General features: G+C 45.4%; 1 protein-coding gene across 3 annotated transcripts; it reads right to left on the reverse strand.

The window, feature by feature from the left end:
• Positions 1–6,297: 6,297 nt before the first annotated feature.
• LOC125705993 (uncharacterized) lies at positions 6,298–15,184 on the reverse strand. 3 transcript variants are annotated; one of them, XM_048972408.1, is made up of 10 exons: positions 13,879–15,182; positions 12,775–12,806; positions 10,074–10,359; positions 9,705–9,955; positions 9,421–9,498; positions 9,153–9,224; positions 8,544–8,639; positions 7,971–8,161; positions 7,631–7,790; positions 6,298–6,670 (listed from the first exon to the last, which is right to left on the reverse strand). In XM_048972408.1, the coding sequence occupies exons 3-10, from the start codon at positions 10,355–10,357 to the stop codon at positions 6,540–6,542; spliced, it is 1,263 nt and encodes a 420-aa protein (XP_048828365.1). In that variant the 5' UTR covers positions 10,358–10,359; positions 12,775–12,806; positions 13,879–15,182; the 3' UTR covers positions 6,298–6,539. The 3 variants fall into 3 exon arrangements, 1 of the variants encoding a protein (XP_048828365.1); XR_007381816.1 differs by lacking the exons at positions 6,298–6,670; positions 7,631–7,790; positions 7,971–8,161; positions 8,544–8,639 and having other exon boundaries at positions 10,074–12,806; positions 13,879–15,184; XR_007381815.1 differs by lacking the exons at positions 6,298–6,670; positions 7,631–7,790; positions 7,971–8,161; positions 8,544–8,639; positions 13,879–15,182 and having other exon boundaries at positions 10,074–13,869.
• Between the last annotated feature and the right edge of the window lie 383 nt (positions 15,185–15,567).

Raw genomic sequence — 15,567 nt, forward strand, 5'->3', positions numbered from 1 at the left:
CGGGACACAGACATACCGACCCCCGGTCGGGGTCGATGTCGCCGGGGTGAGGGTGAAGGAGTCACTAGTGTGGTCCCCGAGGGGTCCCATTCAAGCTCCTCCACCTCCGAAGAGGGAGGAGCCACGATGGAGTCCTCCGGGACCACCTCAGGGACCAGGGCGACAGGACTTGGAGCTGCTGCAGGCGGAGGGGGCGCCTCTGGAGCTGCAGCAGGGGGAGGGGGCGCCTCTGGAGCTGCTGCAGGCGGAGGGGGCGCCTGCCCGGGAGCTGCTGCAGGCGGAGGGGGCGCCTGTCCGGGAGCTGCAGCAGGTGGCTGCAGTGGGGGCGCCTGCCCGGGAGCTGCAGCAGGCGGCTGCAGTGGGGGCGCCTGCCCGGGAGCTGCAGCAGGCGGCTGCAGTGGGGGCGCCTGCCCGGGAGCTGCAGCAGGCGGCTGCAGAGGGGGCGCCTGCCCGGGAGCTGCAGCAGGCGGCTGCAGAGGGGGCGCCTCTGCAGGAACAGGAGCACGGTCAGGAACAGGAGCACGGTCAGGAACAGGAGCTGGCTGCAGTGGGGGCGCCTGCCCGGGAGCTGCAACGCGGTCAGGAACAGGTGCGCGGTCAGGAACAGGAGCTGGCTGCCTTGAGGGCGCCTGCCCGGGAGCTGCAGCAGGTGGCTGCAGTGGGGGCGCCTGCCCGGGAGCTGCAGCAGGCGGCTGCAGTGGGGGCGCCTCTGCAGGAACAGGAGCACGGTCAGGAACAGGAGCACGGTCAGGAACAGGAGCACGGTCAGGAACAGGAGCTGGCTGCAGTGGGGGCGCCTGCCCGGGAGCTGCAGCAGGCGGCTGCAGTGGGGGCGCCTGCCCGGGAGCTGCAGCAGGCGGCTGCAGTGGGGGCGCCTGCCCGGGAGCTGTAGCAGGTAGCTGCAGTGGGGGCGCCTGCCCGGGAGCTGCAGCAGGCGGCTGCAGTGGGGGCGCCTCTGCAGGAACAGGAGCACGGTCAGGAACAGGAGCACGGTCAGGAACAGGAGCTGGCTGCAGTGGGGGCGCCTGCCCGGGAGCTGCAGCAGGCGGCTGCAGAGGGGGCGCCTCTGCAGGAACTGCAGGTTGCTGCAGTGGCGGCTGCGCTGGCTGCGCAGGCGGCAGCGCAGATGGCAGGAACACCCCAGACGTGTGCGCGGGAACTGCAGGCAGACAGGAAGACTCAGGCGAGGGCACAGAAGCTGCAGATGACGGGAACGCCCCAGACGTGGGCGCGGGAACTGCAGGCAGACAGGAAGACTCAAGCGAGGGCACAGAAGCTGCAGATGACGGGAACGCCCCAGACGTGGGCGCGGGAACTGCAGGCAGACAGGACAACTCGACAGCGGGAGCCCTAAGCACAGGCGGGTGCTTAACCGCTGGAGTCGGACGGCCCGTCGGTCGCGCAGGCAGCGGAGGTGGCTGTCCCAGCGCATGAACCGCGGGTACTGGCGACAGCCCCAGCACGGTAGCCGCAGGATCTAGCGGCGGCACCTGTGCAGGTGTCGCGGGCTGAGGAAGCTGCGCCGTCTGCACGGGCAGTAGCGAGGACTGCTCCGGCTGCGCAGGTTGCAGGGGGGCGGGCGCCGCAAGCCGCGCAGGCGGCGGTCGCCGGGAATGCAGAGAGCGTGCCAACTGCTCTCTGCATTCTAACAGAGGCGAGGAGAGCTCCTCAGGGGCTTTTGCCTCTACAGGCGGGACTGGTAAGTCCGCTGAAGGAGGGACGATCCCTGCCTCCCTTGGGAAGCGGGGCACACGCGGGACCGAGTCTCTGACCGCTCGAATCCCTCCCCAATGCTGTAGTCTCTCGGGCCGGTAATTATACCGCTCGAGGGGCGGTGGCTGATCCGGGGACAAGGGCTTGAGGTCCGGGAATTGGACTTGCCTCTCCTCCTCGTCGTCGCTGCAGTCCCAGAACCTGGCCAGAGAACAAGCTCCGAAACGGAGCGGTTCGTCCTCGGGGCTCTGGAGTAGCTCCTCCTTCTCGCTCTCGAAAGGGGTCCACGGGTGGGAGAGCGAGCAGGAACCCAGACTGATGAACTCCTCAGGGGTCCTCTTTCTCCCCTGCTTCCTCTTCTTTTTTCGGTCTGTCATTCTGTCACGCTCGGCGTTTGCGGGTGAGGCGCACGGACGGGGCGAGCGGGCAGGAAGCAGGCGAGCAGGCAGACTCAGGGCAAACGGGGATTTATTAAAAGGACGAGGACTTGGGAACATGGCACGCCGACTAACATCAATGACAGACACTGGATTAGTACACAACAGGAACTTAAATACAAGAAACAAGGCAGCAGGAAACAAGACACGACTGGGCACGATCAGGAAATCACACGTGGGTAATTAGGGGGCGTGGCACACACGAGGAGCGGACGGAGCGGGCGTCACACCTAACAATTTATTTTTTTTTTTTTACCCCAACATTAATATAACAAACATAACAATTTTTTAATTTTTTCCCCCATCATTAATCTAACAACCATAACAATCTTTAAATAGTTTTAAGGAACATACATTTTGCAGCTTTGAAAGTTTATCAGCATTAACACGGCTAATACACTTGTGATATTTCTTGATAAACTTGGATACTAGAGCGTCGTTTTTCCTCAAGTCGTCAGAGTACAACATCATAGTCTCTTGAAATGAAAGGCCCTTGAAGCGGTGGTAGAGGAAAAAGGCGACGTGGGCCCCGCACGTGGAAGAAAAGTCGGGTTGAACTTGACGCGTATTATACCTTATTTCGGTAGCGTGCATCCCCAAGAAGCGCATAAAACTCTTTGGGTAGTAAGGGGAATCGGGGGGATAACCGTAAGAATCAAAGAAGGAGGCTTTGCCCTCTTGGGGCTCCAAAATTATCCCGATCCAGTGTTCACCCTCTCTATTCTGGTCATGCGTGTTTGCGACCAGAAAAGCGGGCCTGGTCTCTATGCGGGCGGGTAATAAATCGCTAGGCCACACGCCTCCAAAAGCATCCCCTAGCAGGGGGCGTAAAAGGCATTCCAGCTGGTGAGTGTTCATGATGATGATTAAAAGTCCACCAAAACCTGTCTCTTGGCGTTTATTTCAATCACGCTGTCGAAGCAGGCGTAGACGATGAGACTCATGGTTCGAGGTAGCGGGGCTCTGAACCTTAAATCCAGACGGCACGTGCCGCTGATGGTGGGTGACAGGGTACCGCCGTCCAGCTCGTCGTCTCGGGAGAGATTGAGAGCAAATAGCGAGTATCCGTTTTCAAAATCCTCGCGGTTAATGCATAACGGCGAATCCCTTAAATGCCTGTTTGTAGCCAGGAAAAGGTTGTAAAACTCTCTGACCGACTGCCTCGCGTTAAAATCGGGCTGGAACGGTTTGCTGGGTATGTGTCGGCCGTTGACGGAGAGGCTCAGAAATTCTAGGTCACAATGCTGAAACCTGAACGGGTTTCAGTTTCGCGTACCCACGAACGCCGCGTGGTCCACGATCCCCAAAACGATGTAGCGCGGTAAGTTGCCCAGGAAGAGGTTGTCCTGCGGGCAGACCCGCGATTGCGCGGGCAGCGTATAATTTTTAACGACTACCCTGCTTATAGGGTACAGGGCGTTTGCTTTCAGGAGAGCGGCCGCGTGACCCAGTGACACCGCCGGGGAGACCTCCACTTTTTTCACAAACAGGCTGGCCCTTAGTATTTTCAGCTCGTAATCGGTGTCATTTCTACACATGAGGCTAAAGTCGCTTTTAGCCTTTACAAACTTTAAGCGTATATCCACGTTGTTTAAGAGCATCCGTTCACTGAAAAAAATATCTGCGTGTATAGGGCCCATTACAGAAAATTCCCTAGAGTTTCTACAGAAGGCCGCTCGCTTCTGCAACCCCACATTAGGGCCCTGCGCGGAGACGTCCACGCTATCCAAATCGGCTCCGACGTCTTTGTACCAGAGCCCTGCCGAAAACTGACTCTCTAGCGTATCTGTAGAAAAATCGAGCAGGGTCTCTATGAATGACCTATAGGGGTGCGTGGCCGACGAAGAACTGATCAGGACGTCGTTCAGACTCACATCCAGCTGGGAGAATATGCTGTTTAGCGGGTACTGTATAATACCACAGGGGTCGGCGTCAACCAGGGGGGCTCCATCGGCCCTAACGATCCTGAGCCTTAGATATAGCAGTGTAGAGTTGAGGTCCAGATAGAAATTGCCCGACCCCGGTATTAGGAAATCCAAAACATCCTGATCGGTAATGGAATTTAATGGGTTGATTTCTACATAATTGGTCTGATCTATGGATAATTGCGTCATAGGGGCCGCAAATAGATCTAGCTCAGATTTGGTGCATTCTGCTGAGAGGCGGTGAGCTAGAGCCATTCTTGATTACTTGGTGTTTTCTCTCTCTCTCTCTCTTAAAATATGTCCCCGGGGGGTTTCCTGTTTCTCTTAGCCTGTCGAGACTTGGGAATCCTCACGGCTCTGCCAAGTTTATTTTTTTTTCTCCGATGACCTTGGTGCTGAGGTAGAGGGGCCTGGGCTCTCGTTCTACTCCCCCTCCTCCTCCGAGAGAGGAACAGCAGACCCGACCCTTCCTGCTTGGGGTCAGCTGTGTTTGTAAAACGGCCGCTGACTACAGAGCTGGCGAGATCCGATCCTATTCCTTTGACCGCCGATTTCAAATGAGGTTTCGCTATATCGACCCCACGCTTAAGAAAGGGTAAAACAAATCTAAAAGCCCTACTGAGCATGGAGCCCAAGCCACACCCGTACATCACTGGGCCCCCCGCAAAACCGGGGAGCCCATGTCCCGCCTGACTGGTGTAATACGAAATAAATCTCTGAGGATTGTGGTACGCCATGCTCCCCCCACCACCACCACCACGCGCGCTTTCTCTTGTTTTGTTTTTAAACGGGGCGAAAGTGTAGCTTGACGATCGTTTTTCCGTAGGAGAAATTAATCAGAGTATTCTGATCGTTCTTTATCTCAATATGCAAATTCTGCAGGCTCTGCTTGTTCACCGGTACGTAGTGCAGCTTGTGGAACGGCAAAGTGACTACGTCGCCGAACGCACCGTCTATTTTAACGGTTCTGAGGAGCGGGACTACAAATTCCCCGACGTGCTGCGGTTCCACGATGTTACAGTAGACGTACATATTGTAGAATCCCGCGTGAATGTCGGCAGGGTAGGGTGAGGTCGACCCGCTACCTCCTCCTCCTAGGTTATACCAGTGACCCGGCTCAAAGCCCAGCATGTAGGCCAGAGTAGGTTTAAATTGGATCTTGTACTTCTGGTTTCCCGTTATATTAACCCTTCGCGTAATCTCGTTGTATGAGAAGGAAACTTCACTACCTAATTTTTTTAACGTAGCGTCCATCTCTGTCACAATCTGTTTCAGAGATTCATAATAGCCGACTTTAATTTTCCGAGAAAAAAGGAAAGGCCGATCCACTAAAGGATCGGCCTCTCTCTTTGCCTCCGCCTCCGTATCCCGCAATTCAAAACTATTTTCCGGGTATGTGATATTTCGCCACGTGTAACAATACATGATTTCAGCCAGCGCTACCTCGTAAGGCCCCCGTAGCTCTATAGGTCGTGATAACATCACAGTGTAATCCGAACTCTTGTTATCGGGGAAGATGGAGAGACAAGAGTTTGACGGCAGCGTGAGGTAAAAAGAGGGGCGATCCTCCATTTTTCCCCCTCTTTTCTATTAAAAAATTAAACCTGTATCAAGTCCGACCGCGGTATCCACGAATCGAACCTTGAGGGCCAACCCTGCCAATGTACTAAAATCCACTTTTTCCCCTTTCTGTCGGTCTTTGAGCCTATAACCCAGATAGCAAAATTATGCTGGCTCTGATGTGGGCCACGTACTGTAGTTTCTTCTGGCCCACAACCCGCCTGGGTCCTCGGCCCAGAATTGGCGTTTGTACAGCATCCCGACTTATTTTCAAAAGCTGGCCCAGATCTGGCTCACATACCGCACAACAATCATAATGAGAGTCTGGCCCAAGTGTGGCACAGGCACTACAGAATGACTTATTCTTTAAGGTACGGCCCAGATCTGGCCCACATACTGCGCGCCAGTCAGAATGGGGGTGTGGCCCAGACACTACAAAATGACGTTTTCTTAAAGGTACAGTACAGATCTGACCCCCCCCCCCCCAGATCTGGGCTTTATGTAAGATATCATATTGTAAAGTAGCTTGGCCCAGGTCTGACCCACGTATTATGTAACGGTAAAGCACAGAGCTGGCTGAAGTAATGATCAAACTACAAATTGCAGTACTTCAAATTACATAGAACTAAACTTAGCGTTACAGTGAAGAAAAAGCAAAACAATACGTTTTCAATTGGTTTTATTTTTTAAACATCAATCAAATTCAGAAAATTCAGAACAGCAAAGCACTTGGTAAGAAAAATATTTCACAAAATTGAAAATTTTGCTTTTTTTTTCATCCTAAATTTTAAAGAATATTACAAACAAAATGAATGACTAGTGTGTGAATATTAGCATATACACATCTGGCACACATACTGGTGGGTGAAAGTGGGTGGGTGGTTGATTGAACAAGAGAGACATTTTATGAGTCTGTTTTTTGCCGCCGTTTTCTGCCGCCCTCTCGATCTAAAGCAAGCTGCAGCCATCTTTTCATGACAGATTCCACATCATGATCTGTTGCTTTGGACATCAGTGGATTTTTTCGAACTGCAGCTAAAATGGCAGAAAGTAACAGATATGTCTCAAAATACATACAATATTGAGATTTTTTATGCCAGTTTTAAAATAATCCATGAATAGACATTGGTTTTAAGATGTATGTTTTCAATCCAGCAACACCAGTTAGGAAAATATGTAAATTTAGTTTTTCAACATATCCAAAAATTCACCTAGTATTAAACTCTCATTTATTTAAAGATTTTTATACTTGGTGACAAAACAGTTAAGCACCCAGTTGGAGTGGTGGAAATAAATTTGCACATGGTGAAACGTCATGTGACTATCACAATGATTATATCATACATTCAAATCAGGCCGTTATTTCTGGGTGCTTAACTTGTTTTTGTCACTGAGTATAGATGTTAAGTTATTAGCAATGTTAAGTCATATTTTATGGAACACCATAATACTCAAAATTAAATAAGTAGATGTATATGTGTATATAAATACATACATAAATATCTCAATAAATAAAATAATTACATCCTCCAAAGCTTTTCAAAGTATTTCCTATGTCTGCTAGGCTGAATAATGAATCACATGGGATTAGCAAATCACAAGCTCAGTCCCGCCCCCCTCAAAGTGATTGACAGAGTGCACCATTATTCAGAAATACATCATTGTGAAGTCTAACTTTATTGTGAAATAGAATTTAAATTATGTAAGCAATCACTTTTGCATATTATGAAATGTAATTCCATTTATTGAATTATTGTTAAATAAAATGACACATTTAATTAATTATTGAAATATTTATTTATTTCCAAATATATGACCCGTCGCCACAAAATGAGTCTGAAGTCGCACTGATAGAACTGCACCCATAAGACTCATTTCGTGGTGATGGGTTACATTTATTTATTTGAGTGTTCTGGTGTTCCATATATTTTATCCTTCTCAACGACCACCTTGTCCAGCTAATGACCCATATGATATGTTTGCATATACATTTACCAATCATCACATCCTTCAATCGCAGTGCTGCAAATGATGTCTTCCCATTCAACCCCTTCCAATTCATGTTTCTAGCAAGGCTATTGGAAATTGTTTTCCTCATTAGCCGCCAGACTGCATCCTTTATGTCACACCCTCCAATAAGACTTAAGTGATTCATCTACAAGAGACACACCAAAACATTTAGTCACAAATCACCAAAACTTTATGACTGATGGAACAAGACACAATCACTTTGCATTTAAAAAAAAGTTAATCATAAAGTCCAAAAATGGCTGTTAAACTTTAAAATAGTGACCACAGAAAGTGGTATTCCCCCCTAAGATATATAAAAACCTACCAATCTCTCTTTGAATTCTCCATTACTAAGTTGTACTTCCACGTTTTGTAGCGCTTCTATATCATGCACTGGCAGAAGCCCTTCTTCAATTTCACAATCCTGGGTGTTTTGCCGTGCTTGAAGAAGACGCAAAATAAATGTCTGTTGCTCAAGGATCATTTCTTGCTTTGTTAGGACTTCCCGAATTAGTGCTGAAACACATAAAGAGGCATTTGCAATGTTATAGTAAGTTTGATTTATAGCAAGATTTTATCAGATATTGACAATGAGAATTATTTTTCCAGTAGTCATACCAGGTGATATTTGCCAGTGTCAGCTGCCTGCTAGAGTTCATCTTGTGATGTGATATTTAGTCAAATCATAAACCCTACTCTTTACTTTATAAAGAAAGTAACATTAAATGTCCTGACCAAGTTTTGAAGGTATTCTCATGTATCTGAATCCTTTGCAAAGATACAGACAGCAACCGGTAAGAGTCAACAGGGTGATAACAAATGAAATTTTTACCGACACATTTCCATTGAAAAAAAAAAATCTATATAAATTATTAAATTACACATTTATGGAACTTACCTTCAGATGAAGTTTGATTGCTCCAAACTCTTGGTGGCTGTTGTAATGATTGTTGCTGGGTAAATGAATTAGCCCAACCTTGAGGAAATTGGGGTACTAGAGAGAAGAGGAAAAAGACCAGAAGATATTTTTAATGTATTTTATTTTTGATTGATCCACATCAGTCAACTGCATGGCTAATGTTTAATTATTAGAAAGCTGCTATATTCAATTATTGTAGAAGACCGATTGATTAGCTTGTATTACAATGGTTGCAATCCAATCAATGTACGTCAACCTCAGAAACCCAATATACAACTTGTCATCAATGACAACCATGATGTAAATATTATTTCAGGTACCACAGCAACTCTCAAACACGTTTACCACTTCCACAATGCAAACTTAGTGATTTCTATACTTTCAGAATTAAAACCAGCAATTAGAAAAGTGTGTACTGCAGAGAATACCCACTAGTGTTATATTTATACTTAGAACAAGGTTCAGGAATGAGTACCAATGCAGTGTAGAAATGGCAACCAATGTAGAAATATTAATATATTTTTACTGACAGTACCCACCCTTAAAAAACTTTCATTTCTAATAGGAAATTGCTCAGGTGTTACTTGCCTTCAGCAGGAGTCCTTTGTAGCTGTGATGGGGGTGTCCAAGTCTTTGCATGGTCTTGGTGAAACTGATTAACTAAAGGCAAAAACCATGGCCCTGTTACACAGCGTCAGCGATGGCAAATGAAAAGGTAACGTCACAGGACAATAAATGCTCCTTCTAATATAACACTGGCTAATTATGCTATTTTAAACACCAAATTTTAGTTTGCAGATAACAATAATCCTTTTGAGAAGTAACATTCATAAATAACGAAATATATGAATATTACCTTCAGATGGTATCCAGGACTTCTGAACTTTTGAAGGCTCTGGATGAGGTGGTGGTGAGGAAAACAAGTCTGCACGGTCTTAAGAACAAAGCACAAGGGGGGATGACAATTCCATAACTTAAATAACATAATGAACTGGTGGCAATTCTTCAACGTATACTTCTGGATAATCAAAAAAATTTGCTTAAGAAAATAAACAGAAAAGCAGGGGGAAATGCATCTGCATATGGCAAGTGCCGAGCCATACAGAATCTTGTACTGGTCACTAAACTCCTGTTACTGACTTTTGTTTAGGTCATGCTCTCCACGTAGGGCATCAGTAGGTTGCCACATCATTTCCAGAGGGAGGGGTGGATTCTTCAGCCAGGGAATAGTACTGCGACTTCCAGTATTAGCAGTCTGCAATGGTGTTAAAATTTTAACTTGGCTGATTGGTGGGGCCTCAGGTAGACGTCTGTCACTCTGCTGCAGTCCTGCTTCTTCTTCACTCTCACTTGAAGCACCATTAGTGGCATCTAGAAGTCTGCTACTTGGCCTTAAGAAAAAAAAAACATTTTGAAGATCAACATTATAAAACATATGAAATAAATAAACCACTTTTTCTTGAAGCAATTAAAAAATTAAGAAACAAATACTGAAAGACGCATACATACATTTTTCTCCTTTTCTTTTTCCCAGACTCTTCAGCTTCTGACTGGAGGTCAGAACGCTGTTCAGCTTCCCGTAATTTCCGTCTCCCTTCCTCATAACTCTCTGTTATAAACATCACTCTGACTTCCCACTGTATCCAGCTGTGGTCTGGAGTGACCTGATGCTTAATTGCTGAATCCAGCTGCTTTCCTTTATAGGGGGGCCAGTGGCAGACACCATCTTTCACCCACACACCAGGGACCAATTCTACCTCATTTGTCTCCTTAAACTCCACAATTTTGAACATAGCTGTTGATGATAATAAACAAAATATACTCAGTGACAAAAAAAGTTAATTACCTGGATGGAGTGGTGGAAATGAATCTGGACATGGTGAAAGGTCATGTGACTGTATTGCAATGATTATAATATCAGATCACACAGACAACAGAGTTGGCAGAATAGGCACACTGCTGGTCCCATGGCTGGTCTGCACATGTACCAAATCACATCCAAATCTGACAATTACTTATATGTACTTAACTTTTTCTTCAGTGAGTGCACAATAAATAAAACACAAAAGCTTCCCTCGTAGCCTAACAGCAAATCTCAATGAACTACAAATCTTAACAAACCAGCATCAACACTACATAATTTGGAGTGTCTTCAAACTACAAACCCCAAATTTTAGTTTATCATTAACTACACACATTCATACAGAATTCCTGTAGATGGAACTTTAGTTGTTGCCAGAATTCCACCTGTTCAAATGCAGGAGGGGCACTGCAACAAATTTGCCTTTGTATGGCAATCTGACATATTTATCTACATTAAGTTCAGCTGTTTTGAGAGTCAAAGATAAATTGTCTACCACATAGATCCCAAGTACAGACGAATTTATAGGATACTCATAAAATGATTTCTTCTCCTGATATTCCTTAAAGACAACATAAACTTTGCCTTGTGACTGCAGAATGTTCACAACCAACGCAATGCAATCATCAATTTTAACACAGTTATCTCCATGTTTAAACACATTTAATGTTGTACTATCTAGGACTACTTCTTTAAACTGACGAACTTGGTGAAACTGAAAAGAAGACGGAATGGGACCGTCTTTGTGTTCTTTTCTCAACATCTGTTTTCCATGTGCTAATTCATCATCTGTTGGGCAACTGTTTATTTCTGAAATTCTGCGTATGACCTGTGACAATGGATGATGTGGGGTTCTAATCATTTTCTTAATCTGCCCTAAGTAGTTCTCGTAAGGAAATCCAGATATTAAATCCAGATTTCCATGCAATTTCACATCTTCACTTAGATGAGTGAGGCCATGTACATTATAAACTACATGTTCAGTATACAACTGACTGAAGTGCTCCACAAACGACACCAGAAGATGGTGGGCAAAATCATTCAGAGTCTGACATAACACAGGACTTGAAAGTATAAAAATGGCAACTGATAACAACATAAAGTTTTTGTACACTGGCAAGGAGAGCACACCAGAAAGTACCACAGGACCAGTATACAACAAGAATTGTCTTAATTCTGTTGCCTTCCATCTTAGCCTCTCTGACAATCTCCTAGGTTTCCGAGCAAAGTCTACAGGAATGTAATCTTTCATACTAATGAGTGAACTTGAGATTAGTTCGCTCTGATGAGAAGTAACTCGACAACAGAGAGGTCCTACAGTCAGCCACAATTCTAACAATTTTCGCATTACCCCAAGGCAGACCAGGTGCATATAATCGTGTGGAAAACATGACACCATTCCAATAGATGCCTCCTTTAAAGGCGAGCTTTGGACATGGTGACCCTCATCAGATAAGCTGATAAATGAGGAATCAGTTCTACGTGGACTATTTACCTCAGGAAATGTCATCCTGTGGTTTACATAAACACCTTCTTGGATGCATTTGTCACAACCAGAGTAACCAGTATGAGACTTAATTCCTTTGATATATGCCCTAGCTGGAGCATCACAAACAACAGATGAGACAGTTAGAAATAAATGTTTTCCACTGATCAGGAACCCCTTGCTTAGCTCCTGAAGTTCATGAACAAGGTCACTCAAATAGTCACATAGGGAATTCGGTTTTGAAGTTCCACAGAAAAGTGCAATAATAACTGGTTTCTTCATGCAACCCCGAAGCATCCCTAGGATTGGCCAGAACTGAACACAAGAACTTTTAAAGAGTGGCAGACCATCAACGTTGAGCTGTAATAAAAAAACATGTCTCTCAGTAACTTCAGACCACATCCTCTCCATTGTTTTGCCAAAGGTTTTTAAAATGCCAAAATAATAGTAATGACCACCAGCCACATTCTGCACACAATACAGGGTTTTTGTTTTGAGTAGGGTCCTGGCATCCTTGGGTAGATATGGGTGGTGTATTCTGAGAATTCCCAGAAGGGCAGACAAAGCAACTAAAGATACACCAAACTGGACAGCCCAGTCACTCAGTGCACCCACCAATGACAAACTGCTCATATCACCCCCTGCATAATCACTCTCAAATTCCCCTGAGGTTTCCCCCTCACTCTCTGATTGACTGGGATAGAAAGGATAGGTTTGATCTACACTGGTATCACCGATTGTATGATAACCTTCCATCACAGTCTCAGTGCCCTCTGTATCCTCACTCATAAGCGATGCCAGAAACATGTTCACTTTTTTCACAGCTTTTTTCCTAACCTTACGTCTATCCATATTTAAAGTACCTTATATGGTGTGTGGGTTACTTCTGTGCACTCTGGGAAGAAAAGGAAAAATGAATAAAACACATTTGCCTTTAGATATTTTAATATTATATTTACCTGATTGGATTCAGATACAAAAATATGTGGATCGCTTATCTCTACACAAATGAATCCAATCAGTCCTACACTACTACCATACTGCATTCGAGGACAGTTTTGTGTCAAGATTCAGTGTGGCTGGCTAAGTGATCCTGCAATGCCATACTGGGAAGTGATATAAATTCCATGTTTGCAAAAACCATTCTACCTTCCCACTGACAACTGCAACTACAGGTACCCCCCGTTTAATGTTAGCATTACGTTCTGTAAAACAGGACGTTAGACGATTTGGACGTTGATCGAATATTACCATAATCATTTAGAAAATACAATAATGTATACATAAGTAATTCACATAAAAATTCGCAACAATTAATAATTAAGTAAAATATGGTTAACTAGAGTTCATTACAGTGCTATAGAGTGCAGTGTCTGTATTGGTCACCTAACGCCTGCCCGCGCGTTTTAAAACAGCGGCAGTTAAAACGCAGATATAAATTTTTATTGCAATTTTTGGCTACGGTTGTTAACGCGAATACCTGTTCTAAGAGCTACACTTCAGCCTTAATAATTTTTTATTGTATATATTAATCTTAATCCATATATCCCAAGATAACGGTATTGTTGGTTATTGGTTTAGTTGTAGATTTTCTAACGTTTCGCGGCCGATAGAATACTTTTGCCTCGACACCAGGCCAGGGTTCCCAGCCTAGTCCTTAATATTACATATTACGTTTCTCATTCTATTAAGGTGACAAATCCGTGATACATCGAAAACTGTGATATTTGGATATACGGTTATCATGACGTGATTTTTTCATAATGTTGGAACCCTACATATATACAGGGTGGCGCTTAAGCAATGTACTAGCCCCGATAAATCACACTTAGTTGTAATTGGACGTACATATTTTTGTACTCGCCGGTGGTTGTGATTATACTCGCCTCAGGTACGTGGGCCACGGCAATTATTTCAGTTATATCGTATGATAAATTCATATTAACGTGTTGAAATAAAATACTTACCGGTCCAGTCATGCGACTAAGATAGAATGAGCGCAAACTGTAGTTTCAGGACGTCTTGGCGGACTTTACAGCCAATCAGGATACTGGAAAATTAAGCTTATGACCAATGGTCTGAGCTCCGTTTCATTCAAGGGTACTTAAGCGCACCGGGAAAACGGCGCTAAAACAGCAAACCGGCAACAGAGATATTTCATAATTTTCAAATGTGTTTCTGCCCATTTATCGTTTACCTATCGTTTAACTTGCCCCAGTTTTTTTACATTGCAGTTTGAATATATATTTAAATATATGAATATTTCGTTTATATGTTCCTGAAAGAATGGAAAATTAAGCATATATGAAGACAAATTAACAATGTGTAAAAAAAATCATGCAGAGAAAATAGTTATTGCAATATTTTTACAGCGCTAAACAGTACAATTAAATTATAGAAAACCGTCCACCTGTGAGTCAAGAACTGGCATTGTTTTCCCCCCTTGTAAAAAATATTCAGGGGAGTTAGGTCAAGAAAAAAATAGCAATGGTATTAACAGGAAACACAAATAGGCTGGATTTAAAGGAACCTATAAAGAATGGGAAGTCTGATACATATTTCACCTAGGCAGATGCCGGGGCATGTATAAAACTGATTGCCAACCGCTGAGAAAAGAGTAAATGTAGGAAAATTAGATTCGTTGAGCGCCTCAAACCGACGCCGGCCCACATGAAGTCGGGCTCGGCACTGTCCCGGCGTCATATCATACTGCCATGAAATAAAAAAAAAACTATCGGCGGAACTGTGCTCAGCTACCGCTGGACCACATGAACAAAGCCGTGTGTTAGCCCTAATCGGCTGCCGGGCTCGGTACTGTCCCGGCATCATATCATACTGCCATGAGATAAAAAAGTATCGGCGGAACTCTGCTCAACCACCGCTGGACCACATGAACAAAGCCGTGTGTTAGCCCGAATCGGCTGCCGGGCTCGGCACTGTTCCGGCATCATATCATACTGCCATGAAATAAAAAAAGTATCGGCGGAACTCTGCTCAACCACCGCTGGACCACATGAACAAAGCCGTGTGTTAGCCCGAATCGGCTGCCGGGCTCGGCACTGTTCCGGCATCATATCATACTGCCATGAAATAAAAAAGTATCGGCGGAACTGTGCTCAGCCACCGCTGGACCACATGAACAAAGCCGTGTGTTAGCCCGAATCGGCTGCCGGGCTCGGCACTGTGTCTCTACCGTCATTTTCTACCGCATCGACAGTAAGCCGACAGTGCCGACACTCAGCCAGAATCGGCCCGACTACGCATGCTATCTGGGAACCTTCTCGACCTTGAACGTGCGTCTCGGAGATATTTTGATTTTCTGCAGCTCCGCTTCATAGAATGTCCCCTCTAGTATTTCGCCGCGCACGTCCCTCAATTTATACACCGGTGGGGATCTGGGCACACGGTCGCATATGACAAAGTACTCATCGGTGAATGTCTGCTCGTACTTTTTGTCAAATATCTGACCGTGCTTGGAGACTCTCACGGTGTCCCCTATGTTAAACTTAAAATGTGGCCGTGTGCTTTTTTTCTTCAGAGGGCCGTATAGATGATCAAATACTAGATGAGCATTATCGAGCGTGACCTCGGAAGGTTTCATTTTAATAGCGCTGTGAAATGACTGGTTGTACCCCTTTAATAGATCGTCCAACACG

Source organism: Brienomyrus brachyistius, chromosome 13 (genome assembly GCF_023856365.1).
Source record: "Brienomyrus brachyistius isolate T26 chromosome 13, BBRACH_0.4, whole genome shotgun sequence".
Classification (NCBI taxonomy): domain Eukaryota; kingdom Metazoa; phylum Chordata; class Actinopteri; order Osteoglossiformes; family Mormyridae; genus Brienomyrus; species Brienomyrus brachyistius.